Here is a 20944-nt window from a genome sequence, read left to right on the forward strand (position 1 = left end):
TCTGACTCCATGCATTCCACCTGACTTCATCTAACATGCATTCTACCTGTCTTCATGCACTCTGACCAAACTTCAGGATCTCCGTCTGACTCCATGTATTCCACCTGACTTCATCTAACATGCATTCTACCTGTCTTCATGCACTCTGACCAAACTTCAGGATCTCCGTCTGATCTCCGTCTGACTCCATGCATTCCACCTGACTTCATCTAACATGCATTCTACCTGTCTTCATGCGCTCTGACCAAACTTCAGGATCTCCGTCTGACTCCATGCATTCCACCTGAGTTCATCTAACATGCATTCTACCTGTCTTCATGCACTCTGACCAAACTTCAGGATCTCCGTCTGACTCCATGCATTCCACCTGACTTCATCTAACATGCATTCCACCTGACTTCATCTAACATGCATTCTACCTGTCTTCATGCACTCTGACCAAACTTCAGGATCTCCATCTGACTCCATGCATTCCACCTGACTTCATGCACTCTGACCAAACTTCAGGCACTCCATCTGACTCCATGCATTCCACCTGTCTTCATGCACTCTGACCAAACTTCAGGATCTCCGTCTGACTCCATGCATTCCACCTGACTTCATCTAACATGCATTCCACCTGACTTCATCTAACATGCATTCTACCTGTCTTCATGCACTCTGACCAAACTTCAGGATCTCCGTCTGACTCCATGCATTCCACCTGACTTCATCTAACATGCATTCTACCTGTCTTCATGCACTCTGACCAAACTTCAGGATCTCCATCTGACTCCATGCATTCCACCTGACTTCATGCACTCTGACCAAACTTCAGGATCTCCGTCTGACTCCATGCATTCCACCTGACTTCATCTAACATGCATTCCACCTGACTTCATGCACTCTGACCAAACTTCAGGATCTCCGTCTGACTCCATGCATTCCACCTGACTTCATCTAACATGCATTCTACCTGTCTTCATGCGCTCTGACCAAACTTCAGGATCTCCGTCTGACTCCATGCATTCCACCTGACTTCATCTAACATGCATTCTACCTGTCTTCATGCGCTCTGACCAAACTTCAGGATCTCCGTCTGACTCCATGCATTCCACCTGACTTCATCTAACATGCATTCCACCTGACTTCATCTAACATGCATTCTACCTGTCTTCATGCACTCTGACCAAACTTCAGGATCTCCATCTGACTCCATGCATTCCACCTGACTTCATGCACTCTGACCAAACTTCAGGCACTCCATCTGACTCCATGCATTCCACCTGTCTTCATGCACTCTGACCAAACTTCAGGATCTCCGTCTGACTCCATGCATTCCACCTGACTTCATCTAACATGCATTCCACCTGACTTCATCTAACATGCATTCTACCTGTCTTCATGCACTCTGACCAAACTTCAGGATCTCCGTCTGACTCCATGCATTCCACCTGACTTCATCTAACATGCATTCTACCTGTCTTCATGCACTCTGACCAAACTTCAGGATCTCCATCTGACTCCATGCATTCCACCTGACTTCATGCACTCTGACCAAACTTCAGGATCTCCGTCTGACTCCATGCATTCCACCTGACTTCATCTAACATGCATTCCACCTGACTTCATGCACTCTGACCAAACTTCAGGATCTCCGTCTGACTCCATGCATTCCACCTGACTTCATCTAACATGCATTCTACCTGTCTTCATGCGCTCTGACCAAACTTCAGGATCTCCGTCTGACTCCATGCATTCCACCTGACTTCATCTAACATGCATTCTACCTGTCTTCATGCGCTCTGACCAAACTTCTCTCTCTCCACCTGATTGCACTTACTCCATGTACCCACCCCAACCTCACGCCATGCTCTTCTCTGACAACATGCCCTTTGATCAGACTCTGTGGAGTGCAGTGCCCTTCGACCTGACTGCATTTACTCTGCTCTGACTCTGTACCTTTCACCTGACTCAGTGCTCCCCGACCCGTCTCCTGGCATATGCCCTGGAATAACACTGGAGCATTTCAGCATCACAACACCTCCATCCCCATCATGTATTTGGTAACATGGAGCAGTGGAGGTGGTTGTGTAATAGTGAGATGTCCCATGACTCACACAGAGAGCATGTTAATCAAGAGGTGTGGTGTTACCTGTCATCACTGAGTCGTGGGACCGTGGAATTATGTGCTCCAGAAGAATGACAAAACCTGGTGTGGATGAAAGCGAAGGTGTTGCAGGCTGCAACAGTTGCTGCTTGTAATCGTTGCTGCTGGTGATGTTGTGAGTGAGATTATTTTTTTCCAGCTTTTAGCAGTATTCCAGCAGAATCATGCAGACACCAGAAATGAACATCACACAATGTAACTATGCAGGGATCAAACCCGGGTCTTCAGCATGACAAGCAAACACTTCAACCACTAAGGCTACCCCTCTGCCCCATGATAGTTTGGAAATGTGGCCATATACTGTTTGTGCTCAACCCTGTGAGGTGCAATAAGGATTTAATTCTTGATTTTGGAATATTTCAAAGAAAACTGTCTTTTTTTCGCAGAGTACGTAAATATTGTAACCTAAAATCTTACAAAAAAATTGCAGCTTAATTCTGTGAAGAACATAGCTCATTACTAGCTCATATTATTGATGTGAGCCTATTAAGAAAGTCTACTGCTTTTGTAAATGGAATAATTGAATCTTTGGCTGAAACAATTCTGGTTGTTTTCAGCGGTGATTGATCACTTTTGTACCTACAAGGTCAAGGTTCAAATTTATGTCTGTTCTGTGTATTTTGCTATGGCTTTTCTCAGGACATGTAAATTAGCCTAATGAGACCTCGGTGACTCAAGATCTGGTCAAAATTGCTTGAGATCACACCACCAGGGTCATTGACTTTCATGAGCCAAAATGAAACCTGCATTAACCTATAGGAAGTATTTTTCATAAGACTTAGTTATCTGATTGTTTCCTGACCTATAAAATTTGCAGTGTAAGTAACATACAATAATGTTATAGGTGTCTCGACACAAAGTTGATCATCTTGATTGTCATATGAAACATGAAAGTATGTTTCTTATTATTATGTTTTCTGTTCATTAAGTATATTTCTTGTCAATATATTTGGTAAGTCAAGACATAAACATATCATACAGTATCTTGATTTGTAAAACTCCTGTGACAACAACAAACTCACGTATGGTTCTCAACAGGAAGTAGCCTTGATCATCTTGATCATGGTATTATTCCGTGCCTGTTTCATTTGGACAATGTCATGATTGTACTCAGTTATTGCCCACATGAGTTTCGTGGTGGAGTGTAGGATTACAATGGATTATTAATCAATTACTGACCTCTTAATATTGATCTGCCTTAACCACACTATGTCTAATAGTCATAAAAAATCAACATGTATGATCAAAAACGTATTTCAGTTTGTGGATATTATGTCATGACATTTGGACACACTGATATTTGCTTTTTAGCCTTTGGGAGTGTTTTTTAAGTCACCAAGTTCTGAAATAAACACCACAACTCATTGCCTGTTACCTGAAGTAATTAGGTCACAGAGATGAGGATCTGACAAGGAACTTGGGCAATTCCAAACTGTCGTTCTTGTGGGACCCCAAGAATGTTGTTAAGTCTGATATCTCAGAAAGTCAAATTCCTGAAAGTTTGTTCACTGAGGAACTTAAGGTCTGTGCAGCCTGGACTGTTTGTTCTCTCCATCAGTAGCTGCAGTTCTTGTTAAGTTCATCAGGGTTAAACCAGTGTCTTACTTCAAATGAAGATCAGCGCTGTCTGAGGCCCAGTTGTTTAATGTGCTTGTTTGTTTGGGTGCTCACATACGTGGGATGGGAACTGAAAAAAAATGTGAGTGTGTGTGGGAGGGCTTGGGGATACTCACTAGAATATCTCATTATTGCTATGTATAGGCAGCTTGCCCCTTCGTGCTGGAAGATGTATCTGGAGGTGGTGGTTGTGTTGCCAAGGGCATGTTGGGGGTGGGTGAGGGAGGACGCTATGTTTGGTCTTTGATGTCTATTGCTGGCACTTATCACCTGTAGGTGTTGATTCTGCTGACTGATGAAAATGTTGAATTATTTTTGTGTGTTCGTTGATGTGTTTGTATGCTTTTGCAATGTTAAGTAATCTGAGGGAAAATGATGGTGGGGGCAATAAAAAAATGCAAAAAGGAAGATTCTCACAAGAGAAAAGTTCAGAATTTCGTTACCATTTGGAAAACATTAAACAGTTCATTTAAAAACAGATGCTGATTTTAGTAACACTTATTTCCCTCAGAAGTTGACATGCACTTGCTAACATTTGATTGTCACCTCTTGAAGAATATTTCATCAAAGGCGCTACCAAGTGTTGCTAATTAAAGTTGTTTGATTTAGATTAATTGTATATAGCAGTGATTATTTTCAGGTGTGGGGAGATTCTAAAATGTAATTACATTTCAATTTCTAGTATCTGTCATTTTGTTTTTGATACAGAAGGTAGTTGTAGGAGGAATGGCGGTTCAGTTTATTGTACAGGTGACTGAAAACTTTCAGTCATGGCATCAGATCCCAGATTTGACTCACACCTAACCCTATGCTAATGGGTTTCACCAAAGTTGTAAACCCTGAGGCTCCCAGTTCTTTTGCCTTTTCGCTCACATCAGGCAGCCTTGATGAGATGTATCTGAAATCTGTTTAAAGCATTATTAAATGCTTTGGTGTGTCAGGTGACTTCATTATTAGCTCATCCTATCAACCCTTGGGTGGTTGTTGTGATTGTATTTTGAAACTGTTGATTGGTGTACAAAAAAGTGTCACTTTTTGGCATACAGTATTGGTCACAGTGGAGAAAAAAAAATCACTTGCTTTCATCAGTTAGACTGGGCATTACAAATGTGATAAATTAAAGTAATTTTGTTATGTTTTAGGTTGACCTTTAGCTGTCTGAATTCTATTGGAGAATGCTGTGTGCAGTGTATGCAACCCCCTTATTATGTAGATTTGCTATGTGCTTAACCATCAGATTGTACTCACAACATGTTTTTAATATAGAGAGTGCTTTGCATACTGATCATACTGGACAAGGATAGTGAGATTTGTTTTATCATCATCATCATCATCATCATCATCATCATCATCATCATCATCATCATCATCACAAGAATAGTTTTTCATCACTATCATTGTGATGACAGGTGCAATTTTTTTCATTGTTGTCTTCATCATCACCATCATCATCATCATCATCATCATTGTCGGCATCATCAAGTCGTGTTTCCTTCAGTTTCAGTGACTTTGTTTGAAATATGTCTCTGTTGGGCAAGCATTGAATGGGTACCAAGAAGGCCAAGGCAATATGTGACTGCTACACTCTTTTGATTCTTTTGGAATAAGTCTACAAACTATGTCATCCCTCTTTATGAAAGGCTGAAGAAACTGTTTCAGACAGGCAACATAGAAAGAGAATGAAAGTTTGTGTAAAGGAAACATAATGTACTTTGACCTGCCAACAAGTGAACAGCTGCATGTTTTGACAACTGATTGACGTATGTCAGACTTATCAAATGTTTGATAGGTACAACTCATGTTGCACAATGTACATCCACTGGATATCAGACACAGATGTGTGTCAGTGCAGAATGTGCGTGATATGTTCAGATGGGTGACATTTCACATGGGTAATGTGTCTATGTAAATGATGCTCAATCTCGTTAATAGCTTTGAGTTCGCATGCTGTTTTTTATTGATACTACAGGAAAAATCCTATTGAGTAATAGACTTGACTGACATTAGGTTTGTTGCATAGAAACATGATTTCTATTGTGTTTGGTGAGTCATTGAGTTTAGTTAGTTGTTCCTTTTATCAATCTTCCAAGAATATTCCAAGAATATTTTAGGAATATTACCTGAAATGGGCTTCATACATTGTACCCACATGGGGAATCAACCTGGGTCGACAGTCAACTGAGCAAACGCTACCCCACTCCACTAATGTATTAAGAGACAAATGGGTAGAAACTGTTTTTCTTTAACAGTCTGTGAATGTGCTTAGTTAAAGTACCTCGCGACAATGCCCTTTGAGACACTGTTGTCTCAGTTTTACCACTGGGTTATCAATGGTTCCCATAAAAAATATTCTTAGGTATCTTTATGATGTCACATTCCTTGTCAGTCAGAGGTGAATGTTGGGATTTTAACCCTGAATGACTAATCGGAACCCAATATTTTAAAATTCATTCATTGTGGATTAAATGGCTGCCATACTTTATGGATGAATGCTAAATTTATTTTTTTTGATATTTTTTTTATAATATTTGTATCATTTATTTAATTTTCTGTTGGGTGTTTCGTTATTAATTCATGTTTAGACATTTGGAAAAGACTACAGCGGAGATTAACATACATACAGAGGTTTGACAATAACAATTACGTTACTTGTTTGATAATCTTATTCCTAGATACTGACCTTAAGGCATCAATGGATAAATATATTTATTTGTTTGTACATATTCATAGGAATGGCCTATTTGCCTCATAGTGTATTCATTGTAGTTGTTGTACTACTATTTGTTTGCAGAAAGCTCAGGATTTGTTGTGTAGTCATAGCATTTTTATGTAAATTCACAGCTTATCAGCAATTGGAAGTTACAATAGTCCCAATAATTTCTTTGTGAAATTGACCAATGGTATGAAACGAATAGTTTTATATTTAGCGTTACCCCAAATGATTTAGCACAACTAATCTTAACTCATTCCACATATTGGAACATCTCCCCCTCTAACATCCTGTGTTCAGTCTTAGGAATGTCCTATGTGAGAATGTGAGGGTAATGTCACACAGAAATATGTGTCCTGTGATTGACAGGTTAGTGTAATCCATTGCAGCACACATTTCATTCAACACATTCCATAGACGCCAGTGTCTGTAGGTACTACAGCCTTAACTGTAGAAGAATGTGGATCCAAGTGCATGTCAGTACCTATCTCAGCATCATGTGTAGGATGAACTGATTGTAATATATGTGGCAATATGTTCTTTATTGTTGTTGAAACGTTTTTCATTGGCATGACAAGAATGGAATCTGCCTTACGTATTTCAGCTTGAACTTTGGAAAAATGAAAATTCATTTGAATTCATATTTTGCATCTCAGATAGAACATCTAGTCTATAAAGTGAACATATTTTACAGACTAAAATAGTGAAAATAAAATGAAACATAATGGAAAGGAGCCCTTACACTTTCAGAGACAGAAGAAAATTCAGGAAAATTCTGATAAATAATAAATAGACAAAAATATATTTTTGATGATTAAATACATTTTTGGAGAGAGAGATTATCACACTAATTATATTTCTTGTTATCCTGGACCGCTCGTTAAACACGAAGCAGTGGATATAGCATAAGGCTCCGTTGATCTGTACGTCTGTATGTATGTATGGATTGGAATATCTTAAGAACCATTTATTTGATTCTTTTCTTATTTGGTATCTAGCTTTATCACAGTAAAAGAAAGGTTTCAATTAAGTTTAGTGACCTTGACCTTCATCTCAAGGTCACAAGGGAAATCAGCATTTTACCTTGTCAGCGAGATACCTCAAGAACCGTTCACTGTATTTTCTTCATATTCAGCACCAAGCTTCATCGAGGGAAGGCAGGGACCAGTTGATTTTGGTGACCTTCAGTTAATTTTCATGGTCATGGCGAGACTTTGAAGATTTCAGCATGTTAAACTGCATGTTAAGCTTGTTACATACAGTTTTCAGTACCTGACTCCAATGAAGAATGCTTCTGAGTGATTCTTAAGAATATTTTTGTGTTTGAACAACTACAGTGCAAGATATCAAGAGAGTTTGAGAGTGATGTTTTTTTTGACATTTTATTTCATCTTGAAGTACGACCTTCACTTTCATTTCTTTTTAAGTTTGATTTGATAATATGCAGCGAGGGATTATGTCACCTCAGTAACAATGCTTGTTTTAGGATTTTTTGTCCTCTGGAAACCTAAAGACAGGGGGGAAGAAAATGAAAATACCATCACCAAGAAGAAAAGTGGGTGAGTTTAGTTTTACGCCGCACTCAGCAATATTCCAGCTATATGGCGGCGGTCTTTAAATAATTGAGTCTGGACCAGACAATCCAGAGGTCAACAGCATGAGCATTGATTGACACATTTGGGAACCAATGACGAGTCAACCAAGTCAGCAAGTCTGACCACACGATCCCGTTAGTCGCCCCTTATGACAGGCATAGTCACCTTTTATGGCAAGCATGGGTTGCTGAAGACCTATTTAGCCCCAGATCTACACGGGTGTATTAAAAGTGATACTAATATTAATGTAAATAAATGACAAAAGTTTCAGTCAAACACAAAGCTATTTCCATAAAAGTCTTTCCTTGTCTTAAATCCATGAAAATCGGAAGAAACCAAGAAGAAACTATATGTCTAAAAAAACTCACAGCATATTGCTGTATATAAAGATACTATTTGTGTGTAGCAACACCAGCCTGTGTAAACCTTCAAAATCTATAGATAACATTTCAGGGAAGATATAAGATCATTGGGTTTGAAGAATACTGAACAGAGCACGAAAAACATAAATAAAACTCCCTCCTGGTATATATAGCTATCCATCATCAGTAAGAGTAGGTTAGTGCACCTCGGCAGAATATGATGCCACCGACATTACTGTAGGAAGCGCCAGATAAAAATATTTTGGCAGAATATCCTTGGTCTGTCCGCCATTATGCATTCCAGGTTTCTGTACTAGTGCAAGGAACTCCCGCCTCACCTTCTCGCAGTGTGGGAACTGTTTTGTTTGTTAGTTAGTAAGTCTGTGCCTTTGCTTTAGGACCTATCTTTCGCTTTCGCCTGGCGTCTTTGCAATGATTCGCCAAATCTTTACGTGGATGCGACATAAAGTAAGTTTTGTAAAGTTTCCATCCTTCAACAGGTGTGTTTTTTAGATTTGATAATGAAAATGCCATGCTGTTCTGTTGTGATGATCTTTTTGTTGCATCCGCAAAATATTTGTGAGAATATGGGATTTATTTTTTTCGCAATTTCATTGTCGCCTCAATGTGGTGTAACATAAGTTTAAAAAATGAACGGCTTTCAACAGCTGGGGTTATTCATGAAATTGCTCTGTTGATGTGTTTTATGAGATCATGTCTGTAATTTTCATGCATCTTTGAAATAGTTCTGAGAATGTTAGGTGGATGCTTCACAATTTTTGTGGGATTCTTTAAAAGTTGGCTGAAACATTACTGACACATCATTGACAGATGTCTTTCTCTTTAAGGCGGAGTTATATGATTTGGGCACAGAGTGGAGAGGTTTTGAGCCAAACCCCAAAAGTGTTAATTATGTGAACTGAAGCAGTGATTTTTGAGTTAGTGAGTTGTGGTTTATGCTGTTTTGAAAAATATTCCACTAATAATACTGTGTTGGGATGATGATGATGATGATGATGATGATGATGATGATGATGATGATACAGTTATTATGCACAGCAGTCACAGCCTGTAGTGTTCTGTGATCTGTGAAACCCAAAGTGATACAGATTTTTTAACAGTTTAGTGAGACCCATAATTAAAGAACTTGTATGACAAACCAAGAAGTGTTATCCAGGCAGTCAGGATTCAAACCCACGAACAGAGGTTCCATACGTTCCCAAGGGATGTAACTCTGTGCAGTTGATTGCAGACATTCCTCAAAGTGATCATAGTTCTAATACTCATAAGTGTATGTTAAAGTGTGGTAGTTACAATCGGTTTGGGGTTATGATCGCTTTGAATAATGGGATTCTGGTCTACATGTACCCTGTGATGATTTTGTATTTGCACTAGTGATCTGATTGTTGTAGCATCCTGATGTTGATGAACTATGTAACCTGAATGACCTGACTGATGATGTCATAATATCGGATGATGGTTATTTTGCTAATGTTATCAACCGCTGGCTTACCTAGCTCAGACTTCATGCTATCTTATCCATCTTGAAGCAGCAAGGATTATAGTTACTTATTGTTTGTATCAGTATAACTTTCATGAGAGTTCAGGAACAGACTTTTACTTCCATACAAAACAAGTGGCTATTATGACAGAGTAGAGTGGTTGAGGTGTTCACTAATCATGCCCATAGTCCTGGTTTGATTCCACCATTGTGATGCTTATTTCTGGTGTACAATGTTTTTTTTTTTGCTGGAATATTGCTAGAAGTCTTGAAAAATATTGTCACCCAAAGATTACACAACCAGAATAACATTGAAACCAGTGTTTCAAACCCATTTCATCCTCATCATCTTGGAGACAAGGAGGCCTGTGTGTGCAGTGTGCCCCGAGGGTAGAGAGTGGGAGTAATGGAGACAAGAAGGCCTGTGTGTGCAGTGTGCCCCGAGGGTAGAGATTGGGAGTAATGGAGACAAGGAGGCCTGTGTGTGCAGTGTGCCCCAAGGGTAGAGAGTGGGAGTAATGGAGACCAGGAGGCCTGTGTGTGCAGTGTGCCCCAAGGGTAGAGAGTGGGAGTAATGGACACAAGGAGGCCTGCTTGTGCAGTGTGCCCCAAGGGTAGAGAGTGGGAGTAATGGAGACAAGGAGGCCTGTGTGTGAAGTGTGCCCCGATGTTAGAGACTGGGAGTAATGGAGACCAGGAGGCCTGCTTGTGCAGTGTGCCCCAAGGGTCGAGAGTGGGAGTAATCTCACAGATAAACTCATACAGAATTTTCCTCAGGTGATTCATTGCACTGAACTGAAGAAGGAAAAGGTAACAACCTCCCAACTCCATCATGTTGACAGTTCACTGCATAGTGTCAGGCTTGTTGCCATGTACTTGTCTGTGTTCTCGCAGCATTGTCAGGTGGATTATTTATTGATATGACTTAATACTTGAAATATGTATGAGATTTTAGTCTCAATATTTGGGAACTCAGAGATATTCAAAAATGTTTTAAAAACCACTTGCCACAGGGAAAGTGACTTTAAAAAAGTTGCATGCCTTGACTAATTTTCCACTTGCCGTGATGGAATTATGAAAGAATAAATCAGCATGGTATTTGATGTTGATGTTTAGTGGACTGTTAATAGAAAAGTGATAAATAGCAAAGAAAGATAACTATGTATGATCAATACAAAGTTCAAAAGGTATATCTTGAGCTGGTATGAAATGAAATCCTAGTTTATTTACAGTTTGAAACTGGAAGTGGAAATTGTCTAGTATGCAATGGACAAGTGAGATACCATTATTTGATTGGCTGATATGAAAAATGACTTATCTAGGGCATTGGGCAATGGGATTTTTAAAGTTTTTAGTGTTACAGACCGCTGACATATAGCTGGAATATTGCTGAGTGTGGGGTTCAACAATATACAAACAGATAAAAAGCAGACAATATATAGTGTTTTTAGAGAGTGTTTAAGGTGTTGTATTTTGCTATGCAGAGTTACATCCCTTAGTTGTGTCAAGATCCTGTGATCATGCATTGATTTGAATCCCATGTTTTCTTCATTATTATTTTTGTCTTGTTTTCAGCAAAATGTGTAAAATCTAAGATCGACCTGACCTTGTAGCACTGACTCTAACAGTCCTCAGTCCTCCTTAGTGGAAATATAGTCATGATATACCTGTAATGCTGTAGATGTGAATATACGCTCACTCGCCAGTGAAAAGAGCCCTGTCCCTGTCCCACATAGTGATCATAGTGATACGATGGTTTTAACTCCCATACTTTAACTTAAACTTATGACAACTGTCATAGCGTGAGAATCGTTTTGAGGAACATATTAAATGGATATTAAATTTTGGATGAACATTATGAAAAACCTCTTCAGTACCTAACATGGTACACCAATCATTGCCAATGTATGTGTGAACTGTAGACAACTGCAAATATAAAAAGCTGACAAAACCAGCAGTGTTCATTACTGAGAAATAGTAGGTGAAAGAGGATCCTATTTCATGCTGGGATGATCATCAACACCCAGTATTACTCCCTCGGAACAGCCCTGCCCCCTCGCCAGATTCCTGCATCTTGACGTGAACTGTTTTCCAGCAGTTTGTTGTAGTCATCATGAACCATCTTGGCTGACTAATACCTCCACTCTGTGGCATTTTTATGAGAAAAAAATGTTTCATTTGATCGTTATTGCTACAGGTGCTAATGTAGTGTTCTGTAGGTGTGTGTATCATTTGAGTTGTGGAGTGTAAAAACTTAATGAATTGAGATGAATTGTGGATTGAATTAGAGCTTTAATTAAATGCTGAATTTGTGTGTGTGTGTGTGTGTGTGTGTGTGTGTGTGTGTGTGTGTGTGTGTGTGTGTGTGTGTGTGTGTGTGTGTGTGTGTGTGTGTGTGTGTGTGTGTGTGTGTGTGTGTGTGTGTGTGTGTGTGTGTGTGTGTGTGTGTGAGAGAGAGAGAGAGAGAAAGAGAAAGGCAGGGCATATCCGTGTGTATGGTAGCTTGTGGGGGTTGTGCATGTTGTTATTCATTGCTTTGTCACTTCCTTCTCTGATGATGTTACAGTCATTTGAAACCATCATTCCTGACCGATTCACGCAAGTCCGTATTGTTTTTATGAGTAAAATAATCATTCATTTGCTCATTATTGCTACAGGCGCTTCATATAGTGTTCTTTCCGTTCATATTTGAATCACAGAGAGTGAAAGCTTCATGAATTGTGATAAATTCTGGATTGAATTCTTGACTGAATGAGAGCATTAATTATGTGTTAAATTAGAAAATGAACTGGAAAATGAATTGCTAGTGTGGAGGTATAGTGTGGTCAGTGTGTTGGAAAGAGAAGGCAGGATTGAGTGGAGGGGTGTACATTGTGTTCATCGTTGTGGTGTTACTTCCTTCATTGATGGTGTGACAGTTGACATAAACCACCTTTCCTGACTAACGCACACAAGTCTGTCATTTAATGTTATCGGTATTCCTTATTATTGCTACAGGTGCTTTCTATAACGTTCTGTCAGTTCATCCTTTAAGTCGTGGAAAGTGAAAACATAATGAATTGTGATAAATTCCTGACTGAACTAGTGCATGAATTAGAGCATAAATTGTGAGAGTAAAATGGGTGCTGAGTAAGAGTATTGCTATCCTAGGTTGAGGAAGGAGTTTGTGTGTGGGGTGAGTTAGGGTTGTACTCTGTGCCCTTCATTATTTGTAACTTCCTCCACCATTGATGATAAATAGACCCACACATCCTTTGTGATGTGTCGTCAAAAGTGATATCTGAGAGGGATTGTCTCTTTTTGACATTTTGACATTGTATGATAACCTTACATATATCTGATAAATAATTTGTTGGATTGTATCTTCCTGGTTGAAGAGGTAGTAAAGTGCTCTGACTGTCAGTGCATTGGTTGTTCAAGCAAAAGAGAATTATTCCATTCTCTTTGAAAGCAGATTTTAGTTTGGACTTTTACGTAGGTAATGTCTTTGTGTTTTGGATTTTTATTCATGTTTGTTGGATTTGATTAGATTGGTACAAACTTATGTTGGCATGTTATAAATGATTATCATTTTAGTGAAACAGATGAATTTTGGTATGACACTGACAGATCACTTTTCGTATGGTACCAACAGATAAGAATCATCATGTTGTATTTTGGACTTAAACCAGGAACAGTGGGTACTTGCAGATGACAAAGGGTCACAACTCTCATCAGTGCATTGTGTTGAGTACTAAGCCACCTTTTTGCTTGAAAATGTCCCTCTCTAAGACATTTTAGAAAGAAACTTTAGGAATGTTTAAGTCCCAGTATTTTTCTGTGATGCCAATTGAAATGTTATGCGAATCATTCATGTTTGAATTCTTTTTTTTAGGGAGAGGACTTGGAACACAATGGCAGTGGTGAGTATGACACCTTTGTGACACATCTCATCACCTTTCAGTGACCTTTGTCGTTGACACAATTCACATCTGTAACACATGCATTATCTGTCAATGACACCTCTATGTCACACATTCACGACACCTGTCAATGACACATCTGTCACACATCCATGGCACATCAATAACACCTGTGTCACGTCCATGACACCTCTACCACACATTCATGACACGTATCAATGACACCTCTGTGGCACCTTTCTGTGATACTTATCAATGACGTCACAGGGATAGGAATCACACAAGAAAGGCGACTCACTTGTCCCAAATGCTTGTAAGTGAGTGAGTGAATGAGTTTAGTTTTACGCCGCATTCAGCAGTATTCCAGTTATATGGCGGCGGTCTGCAAATAATCGACCAGGCAATCGAGTGATCAGTGACATGAGCATCAATCTGTGCAATTGGGAACGATGACATGTGTCAACCAAGTCAGCGAGCCTGACCACCTGATCCCGTTTGTCGCCTATTATGCCAAGCATCATCGCCTTTTATGGCAAGCATGGGTTGCTTAAGGCCTATTCTACCCCGGGACCTTCACGGGTATATACTTACGATATACTGAACATAAATTTCCTCAAAGCCCTAGCATATCTTTCATTCTAATGAAACTGACGTGGGTTAGCAAGCAGGCCAGTGATAATTTCTCTTCTTATCTCTTTAAATCTAATTAAATATTTTTCAAAATGGCATTTATTAAATTAGTGATAAAACTACCATATTGCTAATAGAAATTTGAGAAATATGATGCTTCTTATAAATACCTTCTTTCCCATGTTATCAGAATATAAAAGTATGAATTAACATTAAATATGAAACGATAGCAGAAACACTCAAACCTTATCCATAGGCTGTACTGCAATGAAATACCAGCCAATGTCTGCTCACTTGAAACCCAAACATGAAAGTCGTTCTGTTCTCAAGAACATTATCTGCAGCTGTGGAACAGAAGGGAACATATTTGTGTTATCAGAGCCGAAATGGATGTCTGCGTGAGATCCTTGAATGTGGAATAATGTCAGAGTGACCTGCTCGATGCTTTGCCAGAATTTTGAGTTCCATTGTGTAAATAGCTTAATTATTCATTGTTAAATGGAAACTTAACTTTTTGACTTTTTTGTGTGAAATTAATTCAGTTGTCCTTCTTTTACTCGTAAATATCTTAATTTGCTCACAGAATGACATGTTTATAAATTTAATAATAATTATATTTCTGGAAGCCCTTTGTCATCTTTTGATCGGGATATTCAGAAGAAGAAGAGGCAGCTGTGATTAGGGAGGAAGAGTCTAGCAGTGATTGTTTATTGGTCTTTTTGTGTTGTGTTTTTGTGTTGATAGGCTTGAAATTGTCAAAGCTGCAATTCATTTGAGATTTGTTTCAACTTTGGTTTATAAATTATCTGTATGTATGTTTGTAGCCATTTTTGAAACTCACCACAAAGGTTATCTCTTACTACTTCAAAGATCCCTCTTTGATATTGCTTGAATATTGCTAAAAGGGTTGTAAAACTAAACTGAATCACACTGTTCTTCCATAGAGGAATCATACAGGAATTACAGGTAATCTGACCTTTGGAATACCAGTAGTGATGAACACCTTGACCCAGGAAATAGTAAGGCATCGCTAACTATAAGTTTCCATGTTAAATGGACGATTTTTAAAATTTGTGTCATAGATATATCGTGTGATGGTTTTGTTTACAAAATAATTTTGTAATGTTATTTAATGTTTCATCTGATTCTTCTATCATATGATGTAATAGTTTACAGATTGAAGGAACAGTGTCTAGGGGTATTGTGGTATATCATGCTTTTTGTTGTTGCCTTGTGCTTGATATTAATGATTTAAGCAAAACTGGCCATCTCTGTTAGTAGTGAAGGTCCCGAGGTAGAAAAGGCCGTCAGCAACCCATGCTTGCCATAAAAGGCGACTTGGTTGACACATGTCATCAGTTCCCAGTTGCGCAGATCGATGCTTATGTTGTTGATCACTGGATTGCCTGGTACAGACTCGATTATTTAGAGACAGCTGCCATATAGCTTGAATATTGCTGAGTGCGGCGTAAAACCAAACTCACTCAGTCACTCACTCAATGACTGTTAGTACAATATGATGATTATCCATGTTACACTTTTTCTTGGTATGGCTCACTCTAGGTTGACATTTAGTCCCAGAATTGTAGATATTTTTCTTGAAATATTTGCCAGTGTACCAAAAGTACCCAAGAACCGCAGTGTTCATGAATAGCATTGGACCCTCTGACAAATCTGATAGATTCGCCAACAGTCAGATGGAGGTCTACGACCTTCCACCCAAGTGTCTGACTCTATGTTTCAAAATGACTTTGACTGAAGTTGTCATATGTGACATCACACTTGTACACTTTTTGTAAAATTTACGTTTGTTAATAATTTCACTTCCAATTATTAGAAATCTGAAATTTGTGTTTAATTTTTATTCTGTGGGTCCCCTTAATTTTCAGTATGTCAGCCAGATATCGGACACTCTTTAAATTCCTGTGCCATGTGTACCAAATCATTCCTGACCTTGGAAGGATGTCTGTAATTTATTCTCAAGGGTCTGAGAGACAGACAAGGCAAGGATGGTAAAACTGTCATTAGTTTTGCCTGATACAAGCAGAAACACAAACCCAATTTCAACAGACCTCTCTTCCGATAAAGGCTTGTCGTTTTTATTAGTCCCTTGCAAAGCAATTGGCATAAAATTCAATTTACGTTGTATAATTTGTCTTTCACCAAATTATCAGTGGTTTTGTCAGACACTCAGAAACAAGGTCAGTGTCATAAAAAGGTATTTCTGAAAGACACGAAGATTCAAATTATAGGAAGATCATTGACTCTTTTGAAAGACTTCTTGGGCAATGGGGTAGCCAAGTGGTTAAAGCGTTTGCTCACCACACTGAAGACCTCATTTCGATTCACCACATGGGTGCAATGTGTGAAGCCCATTTCTGGTTGTCCCCATCATGATATTGCAGGAATATTGTGAAACGTTTCACGAAAACATCCTTACTCAGTAGCATCTGTAACTGTGGAATGTTTTCTGGAGTTCATGACAGTATGTGATCACGCACACATTCATTTTATGGTGGCCCAGCCTGGATATTGCTGGAATATTATGACAACTGGCGTAAAACCATCCTCACTCAAAGGCATCTTGTAATCTGTAACTGCAGAATGTTATTCCGTAGTTCATTAACGGCATGTGATCACGTACAAGATAAAGCCGAGACATCTGTTACATGAAACAAATAAAAAAGTGTTCTGGTAGAACACATGTCGTCATAATGCCACAACATTCCTGGCAGTTGGAGTGTGTTTGTTTTGCCCGACATTCCCCATACTGTGGTGTGTGTACACGCAACCTTTTCTAAACAGCATTACACCTGTCTCATGGAGCTCCTTACATGGCAGTTGCATGGCCTATTACTGCTGTGCCTAATGGGTCATGCAGTGCTAGGAGTTTGTAACATTGGACTTGATGTCTGGGCAGATGTTGAAACATTGGGAAGAGAATTTGAAGAACTAGACAGTCTTTTGTTGAAATTCTTTTGGTTTTCCTCATTGTAATTGTTAATGTTTCTGTAGCTATGTCTTTTTGTTGTATAATTTCCATATTTCAATAGCAGTGCAACATTCCTGACTTTCGACATTTGCTCTTATCTGCCTGTGTCATTTTTATTTTTTTTTTTTATTTTCTACTCTTTCTATATTTAATATCAGAAATAAAGTGTCAGGGAGAGAGGGAAAACCTACTTACATGAAGTTAGCATGCTGTTGTGAAATTGAAATGCTCTCCTGAAACACACTCACACTCATGTTGTGTTTAATTATTATTTCTTCACTATGAATCAGGCCTACCATAGAAATCTTTCCCACTGTGCAGAAAAGCGTAGAAAAGTGCAGATCATTTGTGGAAATAGCAACATAAACAGTAAACATGGCTACTTAAAACTATGATACAATATTTTGACATCAGCGAACTTTGACCTCTACTGCATGTACATATTATGAGCCATACTTCAAATTTCAGAGCAAGCAGTGCGTTGCTTCACACACAAAATGTATTGAATATATTGAAATAATTATTGTCAATCATTTCATACGAATGGAAAGTAAAACTAAACAAGTGTGCACACAAGCATGATAATGATTAATACCAAATATCACAACAGATATATTTAAAAAAGAGAATGTAACTTTTGTTCTAACTGGAAAATGGCAAGATAGGTTGAAACTTCCTGTTCCAAGTCGAAGTTGCAGGGTTTTCATTTTTTGCTCCAGTTTTAGCGATTTAAATTTGCTATTTTTACTGATTCAGTAGCAAGGTATTGTGTTCATGTTGCTATTTCCATGATTAATGGGGGCTTTTCTGCATTTTTCAGCACAGTGTGAAAGTTTACTTTGTCAGGTCTGTGTATACCTGTCCCATGGTGTCTAAAATTCCCAACAAATAGTTTTTGTTTGCTAAAAAATCAGTTACTGGTACATTGAAAACCATTGACTGCTAAAAGCAGTAGAGAAGCAGCGTAGAACACAAACTTACTAAATCAGTGTGTTTCAGAAAAGAGAAGTAAGCGGAGCAAGTTGGCCAGCTTGGAGCCAATGGACACCATCTTTGTCAAGAATGTGAAGGAAGAAAGCCCTGCACATGTCGCTGGTCTTAAGACAGGAGACCGTATTGTGTCCGTCAACGGAGAATCTGTCACTGGAAAGTCATACTCCCAAGTCATCTCTCTGATACAATCCAGGTAGGCTCCATACCATCCTCGGCACTCGGGAATATGTAGTGCTCAGATTAGAAGCCTGGGGGCGATTCTAAGACTTTGTAGATCTTGAGTAACTTATGTTTGTCATATGCATGAAACTCAGTTGAGGTTTTAGGGTCTCCATTGATTTGTGTAATAGGTCACTAAGTGGATTGGGTGGTCAGACTCATATGCTTTTTGTTCATCCTGTCAGCAAAGTGTGAATTGTTGCTCACAATATCAATTACTTGTTAGCCTGGTATGGTTATTGCTTTAAACAAGAAGGAAAAACAAAACAATTGTTCAAACAAATTTCTCAAAACAGTTGGTCGGTGTAATCTGATAGCATCAATTGTTGCTCATGCTGTCAATCCCTGGTTTGTCCAAACACCTGCTGATGTGATAAGGCATAGCTGACAGCAACTGGAAGTAAGATATACTCACTAAATACAGTTAGTTATGAATATTCTGTGCCATTTAGAAAGTGATTATGTGTAATAGATTTTTGTACTTTGTAACGTTGAGTCCCATCAGAGATTCAACCCAGAGTCTCAGAGTTAGCTACAATAAGTGAGTGATCCTACCCACTCACCCACTATGGCTTTCACAAGTACTGCAAATATTGTGATGTGATAATTGTTTTGTTGCTGCATTGAGTGGCAGAGTAGCCAAGTGGTTCAGGTGTTCACTCGTCTTGCCAGGTTTAAACCCCATGTGCACATTGTATGAAGCCCATGTCTAGTGTCCTGTTGTGATATTGGTGGAATATTGCTAAAAGCAGTGTAAAACTAAGCTCACTCATTCACACTGCATTCAAAGTTAAAAATAATCATAGTTTGAGTGTGATAATGAAGCCTCCACCCCAAAATACAGTCACAGCAACAACAACCAAAAAAAAAAAGAAAAATATAAGCACCATCCAAATATATAGACTCCACCCAAAACCTCTCCACTAAGCAAGATAGGAAATCAGATTGCCAGAAATTTGAGAAGGAACAATTATAAAGACCATTGTCCACAGTTAGGAAAGCACTTAGGTAGATGTGCCTGCTTGATTGTTTAGCCTGTCATACTATTTCCAGACTACTGCAGGCAGAAGTATGTTTGACACCTTGTTTCCATATTTGGAACAAATCCTGACCTTTAGCGTGACAGCAATACCATATTTGTTGGCTTCCCCATAATATTGTCTTTGTAAGGAATTCAATTCATATTTTTTATCTGTTTTCAGTGATGCAGCTTTGAAACTTCTAGTTGTGCCCAAAGATGAGGACATTCTACAATTGGTAAGCTTTCTTCGATGCAACTGTCACATCATCTCATATGAGTATCATAGGCGGTTATGGCCGAAAGCGAAATCTGGAACAAAACTCCTCAGTCTATGTGTCACTTTTAAGGGAACAGTCAAGCTACAGTAAACATTGAATATTTAATCTTTAGTTTTTTTTGTCTTTGTTAGGCATGTACAAGAGCCTGATGTATTCATTTGTTGTATTTATAAGCAACAACTCCCATTCAGTTTTGCTTCAGCTCAACTTACTCAGGTAACAGGAAACTTCATCTCAGTTAAGACTCTCAGAGATCGAGTATTGGGGTCTCATGCAAATCTGAAGTACGGAATTCTGATGTTTTCATAGCGATTCGCTTGCGCTTGTGGCACAACTTTGATTTTCAACGGTGAATAGGGGATATTGAAATGTTGCTTTGTCGAGCCGACACCTCATGGACAGGAAGCTAGTCTATATGACTGAATTTTGCTCGCAGATATAAACCATTCCATAATTTACTTAGATGAACAGAGGTTAAGCCATGGAATAACAATATACCCACAAGAGTTGTTGCCCTTTATCAAAAGCATGTCAGTACAGTCTCATAATATTACTGAATGTAATCACAGTTTTTGTCCAATAATATCATGCATGAACACTTATCGAATGCATCAGGCAAACCTTGTTTGTTGTAGCAGATGACTGATGGGACAAGTTGGTCAGGCTTGCTGACATTGTAGGACACATGTCACCATATGCCATTGTGTAGATCAGTGCTCCTGCCCATCACTAGATTGTCTGATCCAGATTTTGATTATTTTCAAACCACCCCCCATATTGCTGGAATGAGTGAGTGAGTGAGTGAGTGAGTGACTGACTGACTGACTGACTGACTGAATGAATGAATGAATGAATGAATGAATGAATGAATGATAGGATATGATATAGTTCAGCAAGTACATGCTTTAGGTGCTTATTCCAGAGTGCATTGTTTATCAGCAAAAAACAAAATGTAGGGCTCCAGGTTGTCCTTTC

At 38.8% G+C, this 20944-nt stretch overlaps 1 protein-coding gene across 7 annotated transcripts in view; it reads left to right on the forward strand.

The window, feature by feature from the left end:
• Nucleotides 1-20944, forward strand: part of LOC137256582 (rho GTPase-activating protein 23-like) — a 134096-nt gene that overhangs the window by 88687 nt on the left and 24465 nt on the right. For all 7 annotated transcript variants that reach the window (XM_067794452.1, XM_067794457.1, XM_067794453.1 and 4 more), the window contains 3 exons: nucleotides 13809-13836; nucleotides 18458-18644; nucleotides 19873-19927. In XM_067794452.1, coding sequence (XP_067650553.1) covers nucleotides 13809-13836; nucleotides 18458-18644; nucleotides 19873-19927 — 270 coding nt within the window. The remainder of the gene's footprint in view (nucleotides 1-13808; nucleotides 13837-18457; nucleotides 18645-19872; nucleotides 19928-20944) is intronic.

The sequence above is a fragment of the Haliotis asinina genome, chromosome 11, assembly GCF_037392515.1.
Source record: "Haliotis asinina isolate JCU_RB_2024 chromosome 11, JCU_Hal_asi_v2, whole genome shotgun sequence".
In the NCBI taxonomy this organism is placed as follows: domain Eukaryota; kingdom Metazoa; phylum Mollusca; class Gastropoda; order Lepetellida; family Haliotidae; genus Haliotis; species Haliotis asinina.